This window comes from Rhinopithecus bieti, unplaced genomic scaffold (assembly GCF_001698545.2).
Source record: "Rhinopithecus bieti isolate Rb0 unplaced genomic scaffold, ASM169854v2 scaffold_11964, whole genome shotgun sequence".
Classification (NCBI taxonomy): Eukaryota; Metazoa; Chordata; class Mammalia; order Primates; family Cercopithecidae; genus Rhinopithecus; species Rhinopithecus bieti.
In genome coordinates, this window is record NW_016807677.1 from 2,025,438 (window position 1) to 2,053,220 (window position 27,783).

Here is a 27,783-nt window from a genome sequence, read left to right on the forward strand (position 1 = left end):
TGAAGAAAATTAATGTGGTGTAATAAAGAGTGACTGGAGGTCCATCTTAGAGTAGGTGGTTAAAGAAGAACTTTCTGAGGAAGTGACATTTAAGCTCTTACCTGAATGACAAGGAGCCAGCCATATGAAGATCTGAGGAGTGGCCATTTCAACTAAAGGAAAAAAAACACACACACAAAAAAAAACATGTAAAGGCCATTGGATGGGAGTGTGTTAAACATGTGCAAAAACTAGAAATGTGCATAGTGGCAGGAAACCAGGTCAGAGAGGGAAGTAAGCGACCAGATGCGGTGGCTCACGCCTGTAATCCCAGCACTTTGGGAGGCTGAGGCAGGTGGATCACTTGAGGTCAGGAGTTTGAGACCAACCTGGTCAACATGGTGAAACTTTGCCTCTACTAAAGATACAAAAATGAGCCGGGCGTGGTGGTACAGGCCTGTAATCCCAGCTACTGGGAAGGCTGAGGTAGGAGAATCACATGAACCCAGGAGGCAGAGGTTGCAGTGAGCCGAGATCATACTACTGCACTCCATAGCCTGGGTAACAGAGCGAGACTCTGTCTCAATAAAAAAAGGAGAAATAGGAGCCTTATAGACCCAGGACTTTGGATTTCATTCTGAGGGTTATGGGAAGAGCTTGGAGAGTTATAGGCAAAGTGGTGATATGCCCAAATTTATGCTTTGGAAAAAATCATTTTGCCTGTCTATGGAAAATAGATTGTAATGGAGCAAGAATGGAAGCAGAAAGACCAGGTAGAAGACTTTTGCAGGGTGTAAGTCAGAGATGATGGTGTCTTGGATAAAGATGTTGAATTAATGGTTCAGTATTGAATTAATGTTGGGGGATTTGGATTCCCAAATCCAGGAATTTGGGAAGAGCCAGGCTGTCTGGGTTGAAATCTGACTTAATAGCAATGTGACCTTGGACAAGTTGCTTTACCTCTCTGTGCCTAGTTTTTGCTATTCCTAAAATGGGAATAATGATAGTGCATTCCTCCTAGGATTGCTGTGTAGATTAAATGAGGAAATGATAATTGTAAAATGCATTAATACTGCTGTTTTGGTATCATCATCACTGCCTTCATCACAACTGTTACTCTCACATCACCCTCAGTACCCACATTTTATAGATGAGAAAACTTAGAAATTGAGGGTGGTTTTGAAATTGGAATACAGGTTTCTTGATTTTGAATCCATTGTTCTTTCTGCAATATAGTCTGTAATATGAGCACCCAGAGAAAAACTTCTATTGATCTGAATATCTGTAGCTCACAGCCCAGTTTTAAATACCTATGACTGTTTAAATAACATTGAGAAAATGATAAATAAGGCTAGCTGAATCCCAGGGCATAGGAGAGAAGTAGCCTGTGGCTGTCTCCGCTACATACCTTGTGCCATCAGAAATTCACGTTCCCTAAGTTTTGAAGAAGGGTACTGCACACCTAAGCCAAAAGCATTAGTATGCACATGGTGGTACATTTAGGAGGATAGAACTGAATGTTTTGAGAACCTTGTAAGATACTGAATCTCTTTAGAGGCCATTCTATTCTTCATTACTTGTGTTAAATGGGGCCATATACATAATATAAATAAATGAAATCCATGGATTATCCCCAGACCTTTTCTCGTCAGCCTTTTGGTGAAGGCAGTAACCAGACTCCCACACTTGAGTTTCTTTTTCTCCACCTCTCTCTGCCTTTGCTTAGCCCCTTCTGGTGGCGTAAGCAACGGAATAGGTAAGGATCAAAGAGCAAGAGAGACAAAATTATAAGCAGGGAGTTGGAGAGCCTCCCTGCTGGCTTTGCTCCTGGTTCCTCTGCTCCCCTGGTGCCTCCCCTCACCAGAGACTGAAGGCAGGCTGTTTGTCCATTGCAGAATGTGAGCATTTGATCCGCCATATGTTGGTGTTAGACCCCAATAAGCGCCTCTCCATGGAGCAGATCTGCAAGCACAAGTGGATGAAGCTAGGGGACGCCGATCCCAACTTTGACAGGGTGAGCTGGGAACCACTGCTGCAGGGGACTCCTATGAAAGCTGTTGCAGCCTCCTTTGCATGTGATTGTAATCAGGCCATAACCTGAAAAGGTGGACACTGGGAACAAACTATTATGTAATGCTAAAGCAGCACGTGAAGCAAGCAAGAAGGAATGTAAAACCAGTTAAACTGTTGGAGAATAGTGATCATGGTTCCCTACCATGTGTCCCCAAATTACCATCAATTATCATCTGTTTTTGGCTTTTGAGATAGTACAGCCTGCGGTTCTGCAGCTTACCTACCATGGGGATGTCGCTTTCCTCTTGTCTTAGTATGCTCAATTCAGTGGCTTCTGTAGCATGCTTTTATGTAAACTACTGTGGCCATCCCAGGTACTCCAGGGAGTTCTGGAAACAGTGAGTTGTTATCTGTTCACAGCTGATCACTCAGGGCTGTCTTCCTTAGACTTTGTCTGAGGCCAAAAATATCCCAAGCCAGAGGGCATGGAACAGCTTGGTGATTATATATGCTGTGCCATATTGATGTGGTTAATTGGGGGGTTGACAGCTTCCTCCTTTTTATGTTACAGTTAATAGCTGAATGCCAACAACTAAAGGAAGAAAGACAGGTGGACCCCCTGAATGAGGATGTCCTTTTGGCCATGGAGGACATGGGACTGGACAAAGAGCAGACACTGCAGGTATCTCTGAAGGAGTGGAGAACAAAGTGGGATGTAGCAGTTCCTCTAACCTGCTTTTTCCATTTTTCTCCTCCTTGGGAACTTGGGCCTTTTTTTTTTCCCTCCTGTTTTTCTTCCTCTGCCCCTCCCTGGGCCTTGGAAAGAAGGAAAGAAGGTGCTTTGGCTAATGTTATTACTGAAAGGGTTCTGGTCATCAACATGCCATTTCACCAGGGTTTTGTACTCTTTTCCCTTCTCTCTTGGTAGTCATTAAGATCAGATGCCTATGATCACTATAGTGCAATCTACAGCCTGCTGTGTGATCGACATAAGAGACATAAAACCCTGCGTCTCGGAGCACTTCCTAGCATGCCCCGAGCCCTGGCCTTTCAAGCACCAGTCAATATCCAGGTGGGCAATAACTCCAGTGACCTAGTTCAGGACAAGTAACACCAGGGGGGTAAAGGTTAGCTGTTGCTCACTAACCCTAAGTCAGGAGAGTTTCTTGCTCTTCCTTACCTCTGTCCCCTCCCATTTGTCATCTTTTCCTTTGTCAGAGGCCAAAGATCTGAACCTTTTTTTGACAGAGAGGAGGAATGAGCAAGAATAGTTGTGCCTTTTGTTTTTTTAAAGAAATAGCAAATCATGAGGTGATGCTATCCTCTCCACAGGATGCTTCCTTGTTGTGACTTCTAAGGACAGATGAACCAAAGACTTTAGTAATCAGGGAAACATAGACTTTAGCAATCAAGACTACTTGGAAAGACTCATTATTTCTCTCTAGTGTTAAAGGTGTGCGTGTCTATGTATGTACTGCTTTCCAGGCGGAGCAAGCAGGCACCGCTATGAACATCAGCGTTCCCCAGGTGCAGCTCATCAACCCAGAGAACCAAATTGTGGAGGCAAGTAGCAACCTATGGGAGTTGTCAGCTGAAACGATTTTCTTTGCCATCTCCTTGCTTCCTTCTGATTTCTAATGCGATGGTATTTCCCTCTACCTCAGCCGGATGGGACACTGAATTTGGACAGTGATGAGGGTGAAGAGCCTTCCCCTGAAGCATTGGTGCGCTATTTGTCAATGAGGAGGCACACAGTGGGCGTGGCTGACCCACGGTGAGTATCTGGCCAACAGCCCTCCCTAGCACCAGGGCAAAGAATTGTCCCCTCACACTCAGTGTCTACCATGGCACGTTTCCTACTACATTGTATTCCCAGAGGAGATCTAATCCAGTGGCCAAGTGGACAAATGATATGATGTAATTTATGTATGTAGACAATTAAAATTTAAATGAATAAGGATCCAAAATCCAATAGCACAACAGTTTCCCAAAGTGTTTTCCCAAAATAGTCTTTCATGTTGTCCCTGATGCCTGCACACTGGAAAACATGGACTGAAGACCAGCTCACCCCATTTTTGTTCCATGGTTGAAGACTCTCAACATTAAAATATCCTCTTTTCTGGATGTTTTCTTTGCTGAATAGGAAGAGAAGGTTGTGGCAAGAATTCTCCTGAGAGGTCAACTCAGGGCAAAGCTGGTTTTCTTATAAATATCTCTTTTCTCCCAGTGAATTTCCAAAAAAGACTCCCATGCTTGCTGATGTGCTTGCTTTGTGTCTCCTGTTCTCAGCCTATGATAAACAGGCAATAGGGGAATATTCTGGCTCCATAGACTATGTCAGCTTTAAAGGGGTGGAGCCCTGAGTCGCTCTGTTAGTGGAAAGATGTCTTGCTGTAAAGTATGCTGTAAAACCTACCGTTGTAGCAAGATAGCCCTGTACATCTAGTACTTATCTGTCCTGTCAGCACTGACAAGAGTAATTGCATTCTTTCCCTGGTGAATCAGTTGCTACTTCAGGCAGCCATTATCTTAGTGGATGGCCCATGTTCTCCAGAAACTTGGTGCTCACCTCCAGGATTTGGAAACCTGAACTGGACTGGTGCCAGTATTTCCTCTTGGCTCAGAGCTGTTGGTTTTACATGAATGGCCAATAATGAATAGCAGTCCCTCGTCCCAAATAGTAAAGGAGCAGAGAGTTAAATTCCACACTTTAGGCTTTTGCTTTGCTTTAGGATCTTAAAGAGAAACATAAATTTAGGAAGAAAATAAATACAATAAGTTGTACTGAACATAGCAATGCCATCAATGTTGGGATATAAGCACTTTTGAGTAAGAATGTTAACCAAACGTCTCTGTCATTCTGTTTTCTATCAGTACGGAAGTTATGGACGATCTGCAGAAGCTCCTACCTGGCTATCCTGGAGTCAACCCACAGGCTCCATTCCTGCAGGTGGCCCCCAATGTGAACTTCATGCACAACCTGTTGCCTATGCAAAATTTGCAACCAACCGGGCAACTTGAGTACAAGGTACCTAGACACGGGAGAGGGCTGGCTCCAGAAAAAACAAACTTGAGCTTCCTTTGAGAGGCTATAAGGCACCTTCCCTAGGACTTAAGGGTTTCCTTATAGAGAAAGATGATTTCTCTTGCAAAGCAACTCGGGTGAGAGGGAAGCATCCTCTAGTCTTCATCATGACCCATGACTCCCTTAATTTGCATAGATGAGTGGCTTGCCCCTTTCTCCCCTCCTTCCCCTCATCTCACCATCCGTCCTCCCCACTCTGTTCCTGGCAGGAGCAGTCTCTCCTACAGCCGCCCACGCTACAACTGTTGAATGGAATGGGCCCCCTTGGCCGGAGGGCATCAGATGGAGGAGCCAACATCCAACTGCATGCCCAGCAGCTGCTGAAGCGCCCACGGGGACCCTCTCCGCTTGTCACCATGACACCAGTGAGTAGCAGCACACAGCCCAATTCACTGTCGCAGAGGCTTTTGATAAAAAGGTTGTGAGCCTAGGGTTGGGAACCCAGGGCCAACAACCTACGTGTCTGAATTTCCTCTTTCTCCAAACTTAGGATACTCCAACCCATTTTCTTCAGGCCAGTAGACTTTTCCACACTTTGTTTTTGGAGAACTTACTTACCTAGCCAAGTTATTTCTACATTGAACTTTGCTCCTGGAGAGCTTTTTCCTCAATGGGCACTCACAGGTACCTGGTTAAGTCCAGCTGCACTCCTGCCAGCTTGGGGCAGGTAGCAGCCTAACTCAGAGCCTTCTCCCAGGCAACCTTTCCCTGCCAGAAGGCCAAAGTGCCCTTAAATTAGTTGGTTTCTAGACTGGCTTCTAAAATTGCCTTTTCACTAACACTTTCTCCATTGATAAACACACCTCACATTTTTGGCATAACCTGGATCACTTGATGATTTGCTCCCACAGCTCTAGCCTAGTCAGTTATCTTAGTCACATTTCTTTCATATGATAGTCACATTCAGAGATTTTTTTTCTCCTGTGGGTTCTATTTTATTTCTGGTTATTTTCCTGTCATAGGTCATTCATTCATTCATTCATTTATTCATTCATTCCATCTCATAGTACCATAAGATTGGGTAATAACTATATCTGTCACCCTTGGAGATGTTTTAAGGGCAGTGCTGCTTTGAGGACCCTTTTCCCTCCTTTATTCCATCATGGGTTAATCCCTTGTAAAATACAGTAAAAGTGAATCATTAGAAAAATGAAAATTTAAACACATATAAAATACAAGGCTGAATTTTTTATCGAGTTCAACAGACAAAATTACTCTGTTAAATTGCTAGAAGTATCTCTTTATTTATTTTTTTAAATTGCTAAAAGTTTCTGAAAGCCTTTTGTTGATTTCTGTACTTACCTTATCATGAATTAGTAACAAAACAGTTTGTGTGCATGGGTCCACGGGCCACACTTTCAGGAATGAAGGAATTACGTACCATAGCCCTTGGCATCATGGACAAGATCAACATATGTGAAGTATTTGAATAATAGTACAAGATCATATGTGATTAAGTACCACAGTAATAACATGGAAAATTAGGTGGCAGAGGCATTCGGAGATGGGCAAGACAGGTTTGGAAGGATCGTGGTCAGCTTTATAGGAGGTGGGGTGACTTACTATGTCTACTGTAACTGTTGTTGCCAAGGTCACTAACAAGTTCCTGTTCATAAATCCAGTGGACATTTTTAACCTTTTATCTTTTTTGATGTCCCAACTGTATTAATCACTGTTGACTTCTTTTTTTCTTTGAAATATTTTCTGTTCCTGGTGTCCGTGGCACCACATTCTCTGTGTTTTCCCCCGCCTCTCCTTTTCACATTTCATTTCTGCTTGTTCCTTGAAGTTGGCAAAACCCAGAGTTTTATCCTAGGCCCTGTTCCCATGTCCTTTTATGTACTCCCTCTGCGTGAGTTTGTCCACTCCCGTAATTTCAGTTACCGTCTGATTCTGCAGCCCAGAATGCTCTTCTGAGTTCTATACGTATGTATACATGACTGCCTACAGGATAGATTTAGTTGGTTATTCCACAAGTATTCACACCTGTAATTCAACATGTCCCAAATGAACTTACCATGACTCTGTGAAACCTGTTCCTCCCCTTGGGTGACAGTGAATGGCACTGTCAGTTTCTGGGTTACACAAGCTAGGGATGTGAATTTTATCTTTAACTCTTCCTTCTCTTATTCCCCGTATCAAGTCAGTTATCCAGTGCCTGTGAATGAAAGATCTTACTTCTCCACTTTCCTTTCCTTAACTAAAGTCACTGTCATCCATTGCATAGATGAACACCATGGCATCCTAACTGACTTCCTTGCTTCCGGTCATGTCCCCTGATCCCTGCCACCAGCCCTTTTCACACCACAGCTAGAGTAAGCTAGCTCTTGCAAATGTAAGTCTTTATAACACCATGCCCCTGCTTAAAATCCTTTAGTGATTCACCACTGTTCTGTGAGGCAGCCACTTCCTGCCTCACCCTGTTCACTCCACCCTTGTAGAACTGTGGTAAGGGATCCAGGAACCCTGGGAGCTTTCAAACAAAATTATTCCAGGAGGGTTTTGTTTTGTTTTGTAATTATCCATTTTGTAAAATGCTCTTTTATAATAATTGAAGTGTGATTTTTGTTCTAGTGGCTGAGGCATGGTGATTACATGGGCACCCAGGCTATGGGTAGCTAGCAAGGATGCAGATGGGAAAGTCACAGTGATACATGCATCGTGGTGGTTCTCATTTCACTCACATGTTTTGGCGAGTAACAACTATTTTAAAGCATTGAATTCAAACTACACAATTGTATCTTATGGACTAAAATGTAATTTCAATAATTCACTATGCTTTCCTGGAGTTAAGACATTTAAACTCTGGAAATCACATTAATATGAAAAACAGGTCAAGTCCTAGACATTTCAGGTAAATAATCCTCTGTATTTTTGGGTCCTCAAACACCTACAGGCCTTCTCTTTTCTTCAGCGTAGAAATCTGTAACTCCTGTCCCTCTTTGCCTGACCAGCTCCTGTGCATCCTTCAGGTTCCTGCTAGGTACTACCTCCTCCAGGATGCCTTCCTTAATTCCCAAGCACCCCCATTAGAAGACTTGATAATGTTATTTTGTAATTGTTCACTTGTCTCTATCCTCTACTAGACTGTAAAATGAGGGCAAGGTCTATATCCGTAAATTCACATTTTATCCTGTAATAGTAGGCATTTGTTAGATTAATAAATGAATGAATGAAGATAAATAAGAGGAATTAATTCTAATTAGTATTAACTAAGCAAGGTAAAAATGGGAAAATAGGTATGTGAAAATCCTATATAACCCAGGGGTCCTAGAAAAGTTCTGTAAATAAGAAAGTTAACAGAAAGTCCTGCCCCAAGCCCAGTTATTAGAATAAGAGGCATTACAGAATAAGCTGCCACCTTGAGCTTTTCCTTCCTGTCTCTCTTCAGGCAGTGGCAGCAGTTACCCCTGTGGACGAGGAGAGCTCGGATGGGGAGCCAGATCAGGAAGCTGTGCAGAGGTAATGTGACATCTGGCAGTGCTTGCAGAAGTCCTTGGGCAGGCTCCCCCTGCAACCAGCGAAAGGTCACCTCTGCCCAAGGAGGTGGCACAGTGCAGCTTCAACATTTGTGTGGTCTCTTTGCTCAAGCCAGATGGCATGTTCCACCCCACATGGAAGTAACAGAAGACTACCCAGAAAATGTCATTTCTGTAAGCACCATTGGAAGTCCCCTAAGTGACAGCAATAACCATAAGAACTTTTTCTTTCCTCCCTCCTTCTTCCTTGTCCCCTGCCTTCATATTGCAACTCTGATAGTATTCACAAGGCACAAAGCCTGCTCCTACCTGCCAAGAACTGTTTACTGAAAAGGAATTGGAGATGTGGGATGACAGTGATCCTAGCTAGTCTGGCCATGGACCTCTGGCATGGACTCTTCCTATCCAGGAGAATGAATACCTCTTGTACTGTTTGCTGTGTGCTTCTTCCACCCCCTTGTACCAACAAAGATATTGAAAAAGAGAATATGGGATTCGGGCCAGGGACAGATGCAAATATCCATTGTTTACAGAACCTTATTAAGAGATGCCTAATTCACAGAGAATGGCAGTGACCATCAGGCATGCTGTACTGTTGTTTTGGCCTCAGTTCCATTAGCCCTGGTCCTCAGCTCCATGCATGCCCCCTTGTGGGAGTTGATTTTCTTATTATCCGGGGAGGGGGTTTCACCAGAATCCAGCATGTATTTTCCCAGAAATACAGGTGTTCTTCTATATGTTTTTTCCTTTGAGGGAAGTTGAAATAAAATGGTTTTCATGGGCTTTTGGGGGAACTTCGGGTGTCTTTATCAAATGGTTATTAAAACACTAATGGCTTACTCTTTGGCAAGTTCACATAACACTAATGACTCTACAGTCTGTTAACTGATTTTAGCTTAAAGCGGCAAGATAGTTAAGAATGAAATGAGACCATTTTTTAAGAACCTGACAGTTGCTGGCTAGGACGCTCATCCTGCCCCCAGTAGCTCTGTATGAGAGCTGCTCTTCAGAAAGCAGCGGGTCCTATGTGGAAAGAAAACCATGGCAAACAGGGGTGTTGGCAGGTGGGCCAGCTCCTTCTACAGCTTGGCCAATAGAAGGAAAATTGTAGTAACTTTTTTTTTTTCCTTGATGCTGTTGTTTCTATACTTTGCTGATAAGAGGGTATATAAGGTTACAAATGGGCCCTACTGGGTCATGAAGAAATGAGAAATCAGGAAATTTACTGCCTTTCTATCTTAAAAGTGACAGCAATATTTTATCTTCTTTGTCTTAGACTTTCCTTCCTCCAGGTCCACCTTCTTTCTTCGTTAGACCAACATTTCAAGGGTATAATGCCCATCAGTTTTGATGTAATAAAAAAGATATAGTGCCTCTTTCACTCATGCCTCCAGAAGAGCAGCAGTGGTGGAAGATGTCATCCACCAAAGAGGGACAATAGCTTATTGATGGTATTGACTGAGTGCTGGGTCTGAAAGATCTTCCGAATAAAAGCCATCAGCTTGGGAACTCTTCGTCTTTTGAGATTCTTCTGTTTTTATTTTTTGCCTTGCTTTTCTCCTCCCTAACTAAACATTTCATGTGGTTTTATTTCTTCATCCTCTACAGAATGTTGGTTCCCCAAGGACAACATCAGTTTTTTCTTCTCTGATGATTGAGTTATAGTCACCAAGCGAGAAGGAAAGGGTGGTTTTGGAATTCATTTATCCCCAAATGGAAGGATCAGTTTTCTGTGACCTGTAGTGAAGAAAGTCTCAAACCTGGGGCCTATGAGATCAAGAGACATACACAGAGTCCTTCTGAATATCTCCCCAGATTCATCTCTAGGAATAGTCCTTAGGGCTCATTTCCTTTGACTTGTATTTGGAAATTTGGAGGGAAAAGATGAATAAATTAACATGGAGAAAATAAATTCTTCTACCAAGTAGAATGAAGCAAGGAATAGTGATCTTATCTTTGTGAGCTAGATCTACTTTCTCTTTTCTCTTCAATGACTATTCTTAGGTACAAAATTCAGCTACTTCATTGTCAAGCCAACTTTTGTTGGCCAGTTAGATATGTTTCACTTCCATCCAGTCAGGGATCTGTTTGCCATCAAGCCCTTCGTGAGCTCTGGCACTATCTCATTGAGTGCTTTGGATTAACTTCTAATGCTTCTTGTGGAGGAATATTCCTGTCTGTCTTTTTTACTGTGAAATGTGCTCCTGCTTGTTGCAGGTACTTGGCAAATAGGTCCAAAAGACATACACTGGCCATGACCAACCCTACAGCTGAGATCCCACCGGACCTACAACGGCAGCTAGGACAGCAGCCTTTCCGTTCCCGGGTCTGGCCTCCTCACCTGGTACCTGATCAGCATCGGTGAGTAGCCACACGAGCTGTGCGAGCTCCTTGAGGCTCATCGGACAGGCACCCTTCTGATTAGTCTCACAGCGACGGTGACTAGCATCGTGGCTTTAAATAGAAGCCAGCTGTCATCCTGAACTCACATCTTCTCAGCTCCTTGCAGGAAGCAATGCACAGGGCAAAGGTTTTTTACTGTGCCCTGGAGCAATGCGAGATTCCTCTCTCCCATTGCCTTGCAGACCTGTTTATTGTCTGCATTTGATTCCCCTGATTCTAGATGTTGATTCATAGATAAAATTGAACTTGAGACCTGCGAGAAAGTGAAACTCTCAGAAGGCCACCTGGAAACAGGAAGATTTCTAGCCATATCGATAGACTTGACCTTTAATAATCCATCACCTTCAAAAGAATGAGCATTTCATATCGTGTTACCATTGAACCGCCAGCCTGGAAATGAAGACAAAACCCCTTGTGAATAGTAGAGCAGAGATCCTCTTGAGTGATGTATTTAAGAGGTCATTCTTTCAATATTCTGATGGCAAAAATCTTTTGCTAGGTTCGGTTATGGTTATAATCCATTCTCTTGAAGAAATAAAAGCAAGTTTAACCTTCCTGACCAAGAAAACTTCATTGACTCCAAGTAAGCCTGGAAGCAGCTGCGGAATGACACTTTGCTAGTTGAAGAAGATGATTATCTTCTGTGAATACCTTGATGACTAAAAATCTCAGTCTTGTCCACTCCAAAGCTATCCCCCAAGCTCATGGCCCACACATTCAAAGCCACCACCAGTTGCTAGAGCATATTTTATTTCTGTCTTTTGGGGAAGACAGTGAAAAGCAGCCTTGGGAAGGTTGAAAAGCAATCAGATTCCAAGGAAATTAGGTTTATATATGTATTGTTATGAAATCTTGCAGCCAGCTCGCACTGGCAAGCTTGACACAATTTTTTTATTGAGGCTGGTTACCCATTTGGTATCAACATAATCAGCAGAGGCAAGTGAACTCTGAGCAGACTGAGACATAATTAGTGCCACGTTGGAACCCTAAAAGAAGGAAGATAAGCTTTCATAAATGACAATGAATAACTTGGTAAAAATGGTCTGTTAGGAGTAGCAAGAATGACTATTCTCAAATACAACTCTGATGGCACAGAAAGACAGGCTTTTTCTAATGAAAATCTCTCCGGACCTACAGTGTTCACGCACACTAAAGAGCACTTTGAGGCCGGGCGCGGTGGCTCACGCCTGTAATCTCAGCACTTTGGGAGGCCAAGGTGGGCGGATCATAAGGTCAGGAGTTCGAGACCAGCCTGGCCAATATGGTGAAACCCCTTCTCTACTAAAAATACAATAATTACTCGGGCGTGGTGGTGGGTGCCTGTAGTCCCAGCTACTTGGGAAGCTGAGGCAGGAGAATTGCTTGAACCTGGGAAGCGGACGTTGCAGTGAGCTGAGATCGCGCCACTGCACTCTAGCCTGAACAACAGAGAGAGACTCCGTCTCAATAAATAAATAAATAAATAATAAAGAGCACTTTGAGTGATTACTGGAGAGCTGCCTTTTCCTCCCCTGTTTCCTGTGATTTCTCATAACTTCAAGCTCTACACTGGTATCTAATACACCCTTCATTCCTTCTTTTCTCCTCATCTCCATCTTCCCTTCCTCCACAGCCTGACACTTAAGTTTTGCTGTTATCCGAGTCTGTTGTTTAGTTGAAGTCCTTTAGGTATCCTTCTTGAATTCTAGGTGTTCCTCAGGACATCTTTTTAAGAGGGGAACATGAGGATCATCACATTTCCAGAGTCAGGCTTTATCACAGACCCTATATCCTGTTGACATTTGTTACTCAAGGAGGACCACACTGGCCCACAGCTCTGTCTGTGTGATAGCCACCCTGCCTAGAGTCATTGTCAAGGCCTTGCCTGCTGGAAATCTGTCTGCTGTCTGTTTTCATGTGAACCTTTTTGGTGTTTTGAGGGTTGCCTGTGGCCAAGCCTATTTGAATTGGAAGAAAATGAATGTTTTATGAGTGGCAAGTTGCATAAGATGGGGCATTTGTGCAAACCCAGCATGTCTTAATGGGATCACTATACAAATACGCAACAAAAGAGATGAAATCTGGTCTTCAGGGGAAAGCAGAAATTTTCCAAGGCTGTAAAACATGGAATATGGGTGGCCTGGATGGGTTCTTGCATTCCTTTCATTTTCTGGAGGAAATGATTAAAGAACAGTATATATAGCTATCCTTCTGGGGTAGAAGAGATGAAGTTCAACATGGAAACAGAAGAGGGGTCTGATCAACCTTTTCATTTTGGAAATGTGTAATTTAAGGTTAAAAATGTTTTAAAAAGTGTAACTAAAAAATTTTTTTAAGCTAACGCAAGATAGATTTTATCCAGGTGGGGAACGAAGTCCCTCTTTGAAGAGTCTAGTGTGGGAGTATCAGCCTAATGCGAGGCCATCCTGAATTTGAGTGTGATTGCAAATAAAAATAAAATCAAGCACAATTGCTACTTATCAGTGCTTCTCAAATGAGCAACTACATCAGAACTGTTCCTCTGAGGTTACTGTGCTGTACTGACCTGGGTATCAGTCTCTTCACAACCTGAGCTTCTGAAAAAGTCATGAAATACCTGGACCTGGGATTTTCTCTGATGGGAGAGAATGATTTTTGTGCAGAAAGACTGTATTGGCTGCTTGAAGAACCTGGCTTTCTGAGGGGATCAGAAACGTGTCCATTATCAGAAAACATTGAAAACGTAGGAGTCAAATTTTAGGAGAAAATAGTACTTGCTTGCTTTAACTCAGCCCGAAGTAGAAACAGAAATGACAAGTTATAAGGAAATGCTTCTGAACACAGCCTTCACGATCCCTGTTCCTGGATTGTGGCCCCCCAGAGTCATTTGTTTTTTGTGTTACTGAAACAAATACATGTTCGTGCTCATTTCATTAGCTCACTACTGGGTCAAGCCTCAGGTAGAGTCTGAAACAAAAGCCATCATTAGCAAAGAGAGGGTTAAAGGCTTTCACCTGCTGCCAGAACTCTCTGGATACCTCTGCACGGTCATTAGATTCCGCCTGGTCCCGCGCTGTCTGCACTGTATTTGAACTTGCTTGTTAACCTGCTTCCTGAGCTGTGGTTCTGCTTCAGTCCCAAATGAATCACTGGCAAGGTGGCACATCATTTCATCCAAAGTTCAGTGTAATGGCATCTCTGCCCTGGACATGAAACCCTGATCCTTTCCATCTGCTACTGGAATGCTGCTGCCTTGGCAGTCTTTTATCTGCTTACCTCAGCCCATAAACATCTCTTTCTGATCATCAGGTCACGAGTGTAGGTGTTAGCTTCTAACCCTGATGCTCTCTTAGGCATTCCTTATCAATAGCTTGTTCTTTCTTTCTGTGAGATTCTGGCTGTGTTCTGGTTGAGCAGTGGGGTCTCTGAAGGTAATCCATGGGATTCCTCTCTCATTAGGAGGTTGAGCAAGTGCTGCTGCTCAGCAGTGGGGTCTTTGAAGGTAATCCATGTGACTCCTCTTTCATTAGGAGGTTGAGCGAGTGCTGCTGCTCTGAGAAGTCGATTTTCACAGTAGGTGGCCTTATTTGTGTTGACCAGGTACGTGCAGGATCTCAAGGCCCACATTCCTTAAGAATTTGCTGTCTCCATCCCAGGATCAGAAGTCTTCATTTTCCCCCACCCCAATCACCACCTTCTATTTTCTAGCACAGAATCTGTGAGTTCCAGGCCAGACCTTTGACCACAAAACTGACTGTTGTTTCCCTTTGGCCGTACGGAGATTATTGCTCAGGGAAAACTTTGGCTCAAATAGTGATTTTAAGGTTTCTAAAGGCACTAGACAGACACATGATGATAAAAGTAAGAGCTTCTGTATGGCCTGGCCTGGAGGATATTGAGAAGCTTTTCTCTCTGGCCTAGTATATTTATAAGAACTGGATGTACTTGATCTCAGGACCTCACCAGGCTTGGAAAGTAAGCCAACCAAAGGTAAGTAGAGATGGAAGATGTACACCTGGAGCCCTCTAAAGGGAAGCAGGCTAGGGAAACGACTGACGTCTGGACATGTCATGAAAAGTGGAATATGCAGGGCTACCTGGGCAGCCAGCCGTCTTTATGTTCGTCTGGAACAGCAGTCCCTGTGTGATTTGGTCAAAGCTCCTGAGTCCTAGCCTCTAACCTTCTCTTCCCATGTATTCAGCTCTACCTACAAGGACTCCAACACTCTGCACCTCCCTACGGAGCGTTTCTCCCCTGTGCGCCGGTTCTCAGATGGGGCTGCGAGCATCCAGGCCTTCAAAGCTCACCTGGAAAAAATGAGCAACAACAGCAGCATCAAACAGCTGCAGCAGGTAATGGAAGAGGTGGCAGCCATCCCTGGTGGAGCATGGGTGACAGAGGCCAGGATTGCAGGTGGACTGGGGTGGTAAACGTACCCCTTTTATGTCAGCAACATTGCAGTTTTATAGGTTAAAAAGGTACAGCTTTCTGGGCCTGGCATGGTGGATCCCGCCTATAATCCCAGCACACTGGGAGGCCGACGTGGGAGGATTGCTTGAGCCCAGGAGTTGTAGACCAGCCTAGGCAACATGACAAACCCTTTCTCCAAAAAAAAATTAAAAACTAGCATAGTCCCAGCTACTCGGGAGGCTGAGGTGGGAGGATCACTTGAACCTGGGAGGTAGAGGTTGTAGTGAGCTAAGGTCGCACCCCTGCACTCCAGTCTGGTGACAAAGCAAGACTCTGCCTTAAAAGAAAAAAAGTATAGCTTTCTAATGCACTTTCTTTACTTTGTGTTATGTACAGCCCTCCCCAGGATCAAACTTCCTTCCCCATGAAGGGACTAAATTTTCTCCTGTCTCTAGTTCATTGGAAAGGAATTTCTGGGCTTGGGTTTTTTTGTTTTTTTTTGTTTTTTTTTTTTCTTTTTTTTGAGACTGAGTCTCGCTGTGTCACCCAGGCTGGAGTGCAGTGGCACAATCTCGGCTCATTGCAACGTCCGCCTCCTGGGTTCTAGAGATTCTCCTGCCTCATCATCCTGGGTAGCTGGGACTACAGGCACCCGCCACCACGCCAGCTAATTTTTGTATTTTTAGTAGAGACATGGTTTCACCATGTTGACCAGGCTGTCTTGAACTTCTGACCTCAGGTGATCCGCCTGTTTTGGCCTCCTAAAGTGCTAGGATTACAGGCGTGAGCCATCTTGTACCCCTGGCACTCCACTCATGATTTAGAATGCTGGGTCTTGATTAAACCTGCTGTACATTGTTACCACCTGGCATTCTCTCCAGGTGGTATAGAATGGCACTCTCAGAGGAAGGAAACATACCTCTATATGTTTGTATACTATAAAGATTCTATGAAGAACCAATTTCCTTTCTGCCTTCCTGATGACCAAGCTTCCAGTGGCATGTGCTTTGTACACAGATTTCACATTGGACACTTGTACTCATACAGAGGCCATCCTTGATGTTTTCCATTCATTCATACAGAACTGGATGTGAATCTATTTAGTGCACCAGATACTTATATAAATGAGTTAATTGCTCATCACGGACACTGTTCTCTTGCGGCTCTTTCTGCCCATAAGACCTTGGGGGCAGATCTGCATCTGCTGAAATCACTGCATGGGGTGGGTCTAGCTGCATCCCATCTGTATTAACTACTTTCCCTTCAGGAGTGTGAGCAGCTGCAGAAGATGTACGGGGGGCAGATTGATGAAAGAACCCTGGAAAAGACCCAGCAGCAGCATATGTTATACCAGCAGGAGCAGCACCATCAAATTCTCCAGCAACAAATTCAAGTAGGCTCTCACTCTTTGCTTTCTCCAACTTGTTTGGAGTTTGCTTTCAGGCTGATTTGCCTATGCATTTTGGAGGAGACCACTCAGCGCAAAGTGGATTTGAGTTCTATTTGTGGTTGACATGTTTTAATAAAGGTGATCAGATCTTCTGGTGAACAACAAAAGCATAAATCTGAGACACAGATAGTTCTTTCTATTTCTTCCCTTCCTGAGAATAGCTCTGAGTAATCTTCAAGCTCGCAATAATTTTTTTCCTTTCCCCATATATGTTTTAGGATTCTATCTGTCCTCCTCAGCCATCTCCACCTCTTCAGGCTGCATGTGAGAATCAGCCAGCCCTCCTCACCCACCAGCTCCAGAGGTATGAATCATTTTGTGTTGTGCCTAAGCCATTGTCTCCATAGCATGGTATCCTTGGCTTGACTCACTGGGAGATAATGGACTGACTTGAGCGTTCATCTTGCAAGAATCTATTTGAAAAGAAGAGAAACCAGTGTAAATTTCAGGAACCTTCTTGAAATCCCAACTTCCTGTGCCACTTCATTTCCTTAGCCTCATGAGCAAAGTAATCTGATATCTAATACAGGAGGCCAGACATAGGCCCACAATGAACTCTGCCATTTTGGCTGGGAAGTCTGGTCAAACAAGATGTAGACAGGTTTTAAATAGACTGTGGTGGATGGCTTATGTATATTTTTCTAACATGAAGGCCTATCAAAGTAAAAAAAAAGTTTCCACTTATATATGTTATATGGCTGAAATGTAAGATTGTACTGTCACCTTAGGAAGCTTCTTTGTGTATCTCTTTTGTTATTTTTAAGGTTAAGGATTCAGCCTTCAAGCCCACCCCCCAACCACCCCAACAACCATCTCTTCAGGCAGCCCAGTAATAGTCCTCCCCCCATGAGCAGTGCCATGATCCAGCCTCACGGTGAGTGGAGAGGTTCAGACCAAACAGTTCATTATATGCCACATGGGAAAAAATGATAGTCTCAGTTTTGAGTACCATAAACCATTTGAAAGGCAGAATAACATAGTATTCAGGGGTATGGGCTCTAGAGCCAAGCTGCTTTGGTTTGCATCCTGGTTCCATCAGTTTCTTAGCTGTTAACCCTTGGGTAAGTTAACTTGACTTCTTGAATTAGTCCATTTTCACACTGCTATAAAGAACTGACTGAGACTGGGTAATTTATAAAGGAAAGAGGTTTAATTGACTCATATTTCCACGTGGCTGGGGAGGCCTCAGCAAACTTACAATCATGGCAGAAGGAGAAGCAAGGCTTGTCTTCCGTGGTGGCAAGAGAGACTGCACAGGGGAAAGTGCCAGAAACTTATCAAATAACCAGCTCTCGAGAATTCCCTCATTATCATGAGAACAGCATGGAGGAAACCGCCCTGTGATCCAGTCACCTCCCACCAGGTCCCTCCCTTGACACATGGGGACTATACTTCAAGATGAGATTTGGGTGGGTACAGAGAGCCAAACCATAGTACTTCTCAAACGTCAACTGAGGATAATTGTGGTACAGTATGTAGATATATGTAAAACACTTGGAACAGTCTCTGGCACAAAATAGTTCTCAATAAAGGTTAACTATTATTAATATTTTTAATAAAACCTCCAGCCCTACCAAATAAAAAGCAGCTACCGGAACCTTCCTTATAGTCACGCCTCCATTTGACTGTCTGCTATGCACGTGGGCCCCTCTCTTGTGGGTGTATAGATGGGAGTGAAGATAAGTATACCGTGACTGTGAGTCTTCAGAGGTCAGGCGTCTTAGGATCTCTTGAGTAACACTCTCCAAGCTACGTCCCTAGTCAGTCTCCCTAGGATCCTTGAGAAGAGTCTGAATTGGCCTCTAGGCCCTTCCTACTTAAAGTGGGGTCCTCCAGCCACCAACATTGGGAGAAAAAGCAAGATCTCAGGTTGTATTCCAGACCTGTTAAGAGTTTTTTTGTTTTTTGTTTTTCTGAGATGGAGTCTCACCCTGTCACCCAAGCTGGAGTGCGGTGGTGTGATCTTGGCTCACTGCAACCTCCGCCTCCGGGTTCAAATGATTCTCCTGCCTCAGCCTCCCAAGTAGCTGGGATTACAGGCGCCCACCACCACACCCAGCTAATTTTTGTATTTTTAGTAGAGACGGGATTTCACCATGGTGGCCAGGCTGGTCTTGAACTCCTGACCTCAGGTGACTCACCCACCTTGGCCTCCCAAAGTGCTGGGCTTACAGGCATGAGCCACAACGCCCAGCCTAGAGTCTGCATTTTTAACCAGATGCCAGGCCATTTGTGTGCACGCGAAAGTTCAAGAAGCACTGCGTAGATCCGAATTACCCCAAGAATAATCCATGGACCAGCTTTTAGGGGAACTTGTTGGAAACACAAATTCTTGGGGGCCCATCTGACCTACTGAATCAGAGTTTGAAAGATAATTATATAGATAGGGCCCAGGAATCTTCTGTTTAACGAGTTCTCCAGACTTGTCTTGTGCACACTGCAGTTTGAGAAGCACTGTTTGAGCTGGTATGTGGTTTGAGTATCCTCATTGGCTCTCATTACTCCTGGCTGGCTGGTGACCTGGGCACTTGGTCACTCTGCGGTTCCTTTCTCTCCAGGAGCTGCATCTTCCTCCCAGTTTCAAGGCTTACCTTCCCGCAGTGCAATCTTTCAGCAGCAGCCTGAGAACTCTTCCTCTCCTCCCAGCGTGGCACTAACCTGCTTGGGTATGCAGCAGCCTGCTCAGTCACAGCAGGTCACCATCCAAGTCCAAGAGCCTGCTGACATGCTCAGCAACATGCCAGGCACAGCTGCAGGCTCCAGTGGGCGGGGCATCTCCATCAGTCCCAGTGCCAGTCAGATGCAGATGCAGCACCGTACAAACCTGATGGCCACCCTCAGCTATGGGCACCGTCCCTTGTCCAAGCAGCTGAGTGCTGACAGTGCAGAGGCTCACAGGTAAGACCGCCTAACGTCACCCAGCCATCTATGCATGGATCCAGGTGGGAGGAAGCCCCTTAGCAGAGTGAAAGAAAAGGAGGGAAGGAGAATGGGCCTGACTAGGCTGTACTCTCATGTTTTCTAAAATCAGGATGGTGGGTGTGGGATGAACTTCTCTGCTTTTTATTGACCCAGGGTTAAAATTCTAATGAGGCTGAGGTGGAAAATGGGAAAGCTACCTTAGTGTCTGCTTGCAAAGAAGAAAATGGCCTGTTAGAGGAATGGATAAAAATGTCAGTTCCCCTTTTCTTGAAGGGAACATCTTGAAGTTGCTTCCTTCAAGATGAGCTAGATCTATTACCCACGCAGTGCCCTCAGTCCCTTGGAGGTTACTGGACAAGCCAATAATGGAATAAATAGGGACAATGCATACATTTGCCACTTCTCTGTCACACCACAGTTCTCTGTACCAGTGGGTTCTCCCTACTGAGGAGGAGGAGGAGGGGCTGTTCCCCGGGAAGTCTAGGACTTGTTACGTGGATGTCTGGTACTCACTCCCTTTTGTGTCTGCAGCTTGAACGTGAATCGGTTCTCCCCTGCTAACTACGACCAGGCGCATTTACACCCCCATCTGTTTTCGGACCAGTCCCGAGGTTCCCCCAGCAGCTACAGCCCTTCAACAGGAGTGGGGTTCTCTCCAACCCAAGCCCTGAAAGTCCCTCCACTTGACCAATTCCCCACCTTCCCTCCCAGTGCACATCAGCAGCCGCCACACTATACCACATCGGCACTACAGCAGGCCCTGCTATCTCCCACACCGCCAGACTATGCAAGACACCAGCAGGTACCCCACATCCTTCAAGGACTGCTGTCTCCCCGACATTCGCTCACTGGCCACTCAGACATCCGGCTGCCCCCAGCGGAGTTTGCACAGCTCATTAAAAGGCAGCAGCAACAACGGCAGCAGCAGCAGCAACAGCAGCAACAGCAAGAATACCAGGAACTGTTCAGGCACATGAACCAAGGGGATGCGGGGACTCTGGCTCCCAGCCTTGCAGGACAGAGCATGACAGAGCGCCAGGCTTTATCCTATCAAAATGCTGACTCTTATCACCATCACACCAGCCCCCAGCATCTGCTACAAATCAGGGCACAAGAATGTATCTCACAGGCTTCCTCAGCCACCCCGCCCCACGGGTATGCTCATCAGCCGGCACTGATGCATTCAGAGAGCATGGAGGAGGACTGCTCGTGTGAGGGGGCCAAGGACGGCTTCCCAGACAGTAAGAGTTCAAGTACATTGACCAAAGGTTGCCATGACAGCCCTTTGCTCTTGAGTACCAGTGGACCTGGGGACCCTGAATCTTTGCTAGGAACTGTGAGTCATGCCCAGGAATTGGGGATACATCCCTATGGTCATCAGCCAACTGTTGCATTCAGTAAAAATAAGGTGCCCAGCAGAGGTAAGTGTCTCCTCACAGTGAAAGTCCTGGGCCAGTCTGCCCTAATCAACTGACTCAGTAATGTTATCTTTTTTCAGCTAGTATTCTGTGTTCCTAAGAAAAAAAGAATTTCTGAGAAGAGCTTCAGGACCTTCTTGGGGAGAAGCATGTAGGAAGTGGGCATTGGTGGGTGAGGGCTCCATTTTCAAAATCAAAGGACCATGACACAAAATTAGCACTTAGTCAATAAGACAGATGATCTGTTTCCCTTATTTATACCACGGTTTCTTGGAACCCAGAAATTCTTGACTGCCATCAAAAGAGCTAACTTTAACTTTGCAGTAGAAAAAAGTCAGCCAAACATAATTTAGTATAAATAGTGCGGGAACAAGAGTCAAAGCACCTTAATTCTGCTCTTGCAGCTATCATATATGTGATAACTTTGTCATTTAAACCCTCTGATTCTGATTTCCCTCATCTGTGAAGAAGGTGCGGAGGAACAATGGAGTATCTTAGAGTATCTGTGGAGATGAAAACATGTATATATGTTTGTTTCTATGTAATGTTTGTGTGAGAGAGAGAAAGAGGCACATTCAGATGATCTGAAGTGTATGATTTCAGTGCATAAGTGAGGTATTATTACTCTGGTCGTTTTATTAGTGAGCTAAATGCGGAATATTACAGCATCATAAGGGGCCCCATTATTTCATTTTGTACCACTTTATAATTAATGAGTATATTCATTCTCATTCTGAAGGAGATCAGGATTACACTCAGTAAGTTATACTTAGAAAATATAGTTCTGTTAGCATCATAGCATTCATCCTAGACAAAACCAGGAATCTTGCAATTTACCACTCCTCACCATTGCCATCCAAGGGAATAAAAAGCAATTTATCTGTAAACCGTACAACCCTGAGACTGAGCAGTTTCTTCCATCCTTCCCTCCCTGGAATTACCTGCATCTTCTGCCCTGTCCTTTAAAGGCAATGCTGAAAACTCAGCTCCAAGGGGAATTCAGTCCTGCGGCACAGAGCAGTGGAGAAGGCCTTGCTGTAAAGTGGTTTCTGTGAAAAAGCCTTGGTGGTGCCAAGTTATACTCATTATGCACTCTTAGGGAGGGAATTGTTGCCTGAAATGCCAATTCAAGCCTGACCTTTTGAACAGGTGGGTGTCATCCAGCTCAGAGGCTGGCTCCAGTGAGATGTATTGTGTCCACCTGTGGCTGCTGTAGTCTTAGTGGACATAGGAGGGTGGGAGCTTTCAGAACCAGGTCATAGGTGGAATGGTTAACAGACCTGAGGGTATTTAGGATTGGGAGGAAAAACTAAGAGAAACACCACACTTGTTAGTTGGAAGAAGGGATCAGATTTTTCTGGGTTCATATTATGGGGCAGTCCCGAGATCAAGATAGAAGTTGCAGCAAATTTCAGCTCATCCTATGGAAGAGCTTTATAAGAACTCTCCAGAATAGGCTGCCTTAGCAACCTGGGAGCTTTCTAACAGAGGTGGGATGATGGTATGGGGATGTTGTGGAAAAGATTCCCCTGCAGATGGAAGCTTCCAGCACACTATAGTTGGCATGAAAAGGAGATGAGCTCACATTTCTTTCTTTTTTTTTTTTTTTTTGAGATGGAGTCTCACTGTGTCGCCCAGGCTGGAGTGCAGTGGTGCGATCTCGGCTCACTGCAAGCTCCTCCCAGTTTCACGCCATTCTCCTGCCTCAGCCTCCCGAGTAACTGGGACTACAGGTGCCCGCCACCACGCCCGGCAATTTTTTTGTATTTTTAGTAGAGACGGGCTTTCACCATGTTAGCCAGGATGGTCTCGATCTCCTGACCTTGTGATCCGCCCACCTCAGCCTCCGAAAGTGCTGGGATTACAGACGTGAGCCACCGCGCCCGGCCAAGCTCGACATTTCTGTTGTGCCTTCCATGTGCCAGTCACCAAATGCTGTTCACATACAGATTCATTTAATCCTCACAACAACTGTACAACCCTAGAATAACCAACTCTTACTCCCATTTACCAGTGCAACAGCAGAGGCACAGAGATTAAGTAATTTGTCCCCAAAGTCAAGAGGTATTGAGTGGCAGCTGAACATAAGAGTACTCACACTAGCTGTCACTGACAAGAGAGATGCTCACTGAGCAAGTCCCGGGTGTGCAGGGCACTGAGGAAGGAGTGCACAGCTACAGCAAACAGTGCTTCTGCCCTCCACCCCTGCCCCAGCCTGGGTCACCGTGTACTTTCAATACTTCTTGAAATGTTTTTCTTCAAAAATTATTTTCTCTAGTTTCTCTTTACCTTCCTTCCTGTGTGACTTCAATGTATAGAAAGTCTGGAGAGCATAATTCCCCATTGTCCCCTGATTGTCAGAGGACCCCTTCTTCGGCAGGCATGCTAGTCTGTTGAGTACCCACTGTTGGTGCAAGTGCTGTGGGCACACCAGAGAAGGGAAAGATTAGTTCAGTCCAAGGAATGAGGTAGGTTTCCAGCAGTAAGTAGCTTGTGGGTTGGGTCCTGGTAGATGAAGAAGATTTGCCATTTGGATCTAGAGGAGAAGCAAGAGAAAAGAACAATGGGTGGGACTGTCTAAAGGAATTTTTCCAAGGACGGCAGCAGGCTTGGTTCGTTTGAAGTACAGTGTACATGAAGGCATTAGTAGAAGCTAAGGACAGAGGTTTTCTAAAATGCATCGTCTAGACTAAGCTGTACCATGAAAAAAACTCAAGTTTCTTCTTCTTCTTCTTCTTTTTTTTTTTTTTTAAGGCAGAGTCTCACATTGTTTCCCATGCTGGAATTCAGTGGCACCATCTCGGCTCACTGCAACCTCCATCTCCTGGGTTCAAGCTATTCTCCTGCCTCAGCCTCCTGAGTAGCCGGGATTATAGGCATGCACCACCACGCCTGGCTTTTTTGTAGAGACGGGGTTTCACCATGTTGGCCAGGCTGGTCTTGAACTCCTGACCTCAAGTGATCCACCCACCTCAGCCTCACAAAGTGCTGGGATTACAGGCATGAACCACCATGCCCGGCCTTCAAGTTTCTTTTGAAAACTTCAGAGCTTACATTTTTACTTTACCGAAAAAATCATCAGATAATTTACTGTTCACTTTTGTCATGAAAGGCTTATAATGCTGTGCCCCCACCGCCCTGCAGGCAAGTGGAGGAGCTTACTCTTCTCAACCATTCTGGCCAGGAAGGAATGCCTGCTGTTTCTTTTAATGGTCTCTCCATCTCAACTGTGTTGCACAAGACTCTACTGTAGGTGCTGTGCAAATGCAGAGATGAAAGCATAAAGAATCTGTCCTCAGGGAGCTTCTACTCTACCGGGGGATGTAAAACAAGCTCATAAACAGCTTTGCTGTGAAGTGCTAGGTACTGAGTGCTACAAGAAGTATCATTAAGAAGAGCAGAGCTAGTGTGATCTTCTTAGCATTTCTTAAGGGTAGATGAACAGGGATTGTTGTTATTTAGTTACTTTTTGAGCCAGGGTCTTGCTCTGTCACCTAGGCTAGAGTGCAGTGGTACAACCACGGTTCACTGCAGCCTCGACTTCCTGGGCTCAAGCAATCCTCCCACCTCAACTTCCTGAGCAGCTGGGACTACAGGTGTGTGCTACTACACCCAGCTAATTTTTTCTTTCCCTTTGGTAGAGATGGGGTCTTGCTATGTTGCTGGGCTCAAACAATCCTCCCTCCTCGGCCTCCCAAAATGCTGGGATTACAGGCACGAGCCACCACACCCAGCCATGTTGGTATTAGTAAAGGAAAATTAGATGCCATCGTATCAGTGTCCATGGTTACCTATTTCCTTGATGGCGATTTGCCACCAGCCAATATGAGGCCAGGCACTGTGAGAGCACTGAGCAGGCAGCATGCCAAAGGTTTGGAGAAGTGTCAGATTTCACATGCCCCACGCTGTCTGTAATCTCCCTGCCTGCCACCTTAAAAGGAAAAGCAAGGTTTGTCTTCTATAGCGGTACATACACTTGATTTTTTTGACTTTGCAAATAAATACAGCAGCATAATCAGTCTACACCATGAGATTACCAACTGGAACTCACAAAGAAAACCACATCCTCTTCTCTGAGCTCAGTCAGCCTCAGCATTATTACTCAGGCCTCACAGAGCAGTAAAATGCTGACAGAGTCAGAGGAGTTACCCCAGAGCCTTTAAGGGGAGTATGCAGGCACGTCACTGCTCCCATTTTCTCTCAAAACCCAGTAAGTGAGTAAGGACGAGTCAACATTGACAGATTCAATAGAGAATTGTGCAAGTTGCCCCAAAGTTCCCCGGGCAGGTGAGTGGTGTGCATTGTGTCCGTTTGTGCATTTTCCCCCTTGTGTGATCGGACGATCATCCCACCTCTGCACTCTCTTAGCTTTAGTTTGATAAATTCGAGCATGTAACTCTGGGGAACCGTCTTTCCTCCATGATTTCTATGTCCTTTGGTAGCTGCTGAATTGGCATAAAGGGTTGCCAGAGATTTGATCCTCAATTTCATGTTCCTTGGGCAGTGGGTTAGTCTGTTTATACCCCCCAAAATGGTCAATAGGGTCTCATTCATGGAGTGTCACAAAGGACTTCTAAACTCAGGGTCAGCATTCTTACCAAAAATCAGACTTGACTTACTTGGTCTCTTACAGCTGATTAAAGACTCTTTCACATGTGTTGTCTTTTTGAGCCCGCAAACAACCCTCGGTTTTCAGATCAGGAACCCTGAGGAGAAGCTGAAAGATTTGCCAACACTTGTGTAATTTGCTGGTGAGGGAGCTGGGTCCTGACTTCAAGTTTTCTGATCCCTGGTCATAGATTTTTCCTTCACACCTCTTTGCCCACTCTGTGCCCAGTTTTCTGACCCCTGGTCATATATTTTGTCCTTCACACCTCTTTGCTCACTCTGTGCCCTCCAAGCACAGCTGCCTTAGAGAGATGCTAGCCTCCAGGTCTTTGACCTACTGATGATACTGAAACTTGAGCAGACAGAACCCTGGTGTATCCCCTGACTCCTGTTAATGCTCTTTTTCATCTCGTTTTTAACTCACATTTGTCTGTCCTGAATCAGAGGCTTCTCCTGGAAATTAAAGTTTCCCTGAGTCATTTGTTCATTTACATATGGGTAAATCGTCCCTCATAATTCTGCAAGCAGGGTTCTGTAATTAAATCTATTTCCTTGTTTGTTTTTGTCAGCTGACTCAGTACGCCCTTATGCACTCAGAAATAACATTTCTAAACTGAATATAAATTATGCCAGACTTTATTGAGCTTTTACAATGCAGTAACCTCTATGAAGCACTCCACACCCATTGAGTCAGTCCTGTTGTACAGATAACTAAGACCCAGCAGAGCGGGATAATTCACCCAAGCTCCCGCTCCTCAGGAAGCAGTGAAGCCAGGATTTACGGCCAAGTCTTCCTGACTCCAGAGCTTGCGCTCATGACCCTTGTGCTCAACTCCAGCTTGGCTGAGGGATGAGCTCTGGGCTGGGAGTCAGGAAGACCCCCCACATGGTTTGTCAGGCAGTCACTTGTTCTGTCTTGGTGCCTACAGGCATCAGACCTGAAGGTGGGGAAGAGAGCAGTCAAGGCAGAGCCCAAAGGTGGGTGGTGGGTGTTTTGGTTTGCAGGGGCCCCATTCTCAGGAATAAAAACAAGTTCTAAGAGAGGGAGGGAAAAGACCCTTAAAAGACACGGCAAACAAACCAAAACACTGAGGCCTCCAGAAGAGGCAGGAAGGCTCCAACCAGGACTGTATACATTTTGTTAGCTTTGCTGTTTCCTCATGGTTAGTAATGATCTTTTAAAAATCTTTAAACAGGAGAGCGCTCATGTTTGTCCTTGCAGAGAGCAAAGAGATGCAACTGATGAGATTTGCATCCAACTATATAATCAGGCTTAAAGGAAAAAAACACCCCAAGGAATTGAGTAGATGATGTTAGCTATCGAAGACAACATAGGTTTTTGAAAAAGTAAGAAGCGGCTGCTTGCATTGCTTCTTGGCAAAGCAGACAGAATCATCATTTCCTCACTCCTACACAGCCATGTTGCACCACTTCCTGCCAGTGGTTTTTGGTTGGCCTTGGCGCCAACATGCGAGTAGTGCCCACTGAGAGGAACTGGGCAGAGTGGGTAGGACGGGCGGGCTAATCCCACAGAGCAAGTCCTGGTATCCTTTTTTTTTTTTTTTTTTGAGACGGGAGTCTCGCTCTGTCACCCAGAGTGGAGTGCAGTGGCGTGATCTCGGCTCACTGCAAGCTCCGCCTCCTGGGTTCACGCCATTCTCCTGCCTCAGCCTCCAGAATAACTGGGACTACAGGCACCTGCCACCACACCCGGCTAATTTTTTGTATTTTTAGTAGAGATGGGGTTTCACCGCGTTAGCCAGGATGGTCTCGATCTCCTGACCTCGTGATCCACCCGCCTCGGCCTCCCAAAGTATTGGGATTACAGGCATGAGCCACCGCGCCCGGCCGTCCTGGTGTAGGTTTTCTTTCATCTTCTTCTCTCTGCTGGTTTTTAGCATAAGAGTTGGCTTCTGGCTGTTACTTTTACCTCTTTGCTCAGAGAACTTTCAAGAGATTTCTCACTTGCCATCATCTTTGGTAGTTGGGAAGCTCCCTTCTCCTCTAATTTTCTCCAGAATGTCTTGCACTACTAGCAATGTGCATGTCAGGTAGCTT

The 27,783-nt window shown here is 45.0% G+C and overlaps 1 protein-coding gene across 4 annotated transcripts in view; it reads left to right on the forward strand.

Moving 5' to 3' along the window:
* SIK3 (SIK family kinase 3) overlaps nt 1–27,783 on the forward strand; it is a 124,913-nt gene that overhangs the window by 89,434 nt on the left and 7,696 nt on the right. For 2 of the 4 annotated variants that reach the window (XM_017883105.1, XM_017883106.1), the window contains exons 6-20: nt 1,875–1,993; nt 2,564–2,674; nt 2,921–3,064; nt 3,478–3,555; nt 3,657–3,766; nt 4,867–5,020; nt 5,287–5,442; nt 8,469–8,539; nt 10,774–10,917; nt 15,119–15,269; nt 16,595–16,720; nt 16,996–17,081; nt 17,542–17,651; nt 19,336–19,675; nt 20,231–21,120. In XM_017883105.1, the coding sequence (XP_017738594.1) occupies nt 1,875–1,993; nt 2,564–2,674; nt 2,921–3,064; nt 3,478–3,555; nt 3,657–3,766; nt 4,867–5,020; nt 5,287–5,442; nt 8,469–8,539; nt 10,774–10,917; nt 15,119–15,269; nt 16,595–16,720; nt 16,996–17,081; nt 17,542–17,651; nt 19,336–19,675; nt 20,231–21,120 (2,790 nt within the window). The remainder of the gene's footprint in view (nt 1–1,874; nt 1,994–2,563; nt 2,675–2,920; nt 3,065–3,477; nt 3,556–3,656; nt 3,767–4,866; nt 5,021–5,286; nt 5,443–8,468; nt 8,540–10,773; nt 10,918–15,118; nt 15,270–16,594; nt 16,721–16,995; nt 17,082–17,541; nt 17,652–19,335; nt 19,676–20,230; nt 21,121–27,783) is intronic. The other 2 variants (XM_017883107.1, XM_017883108.1) reach the window with 2 other exon arrangements.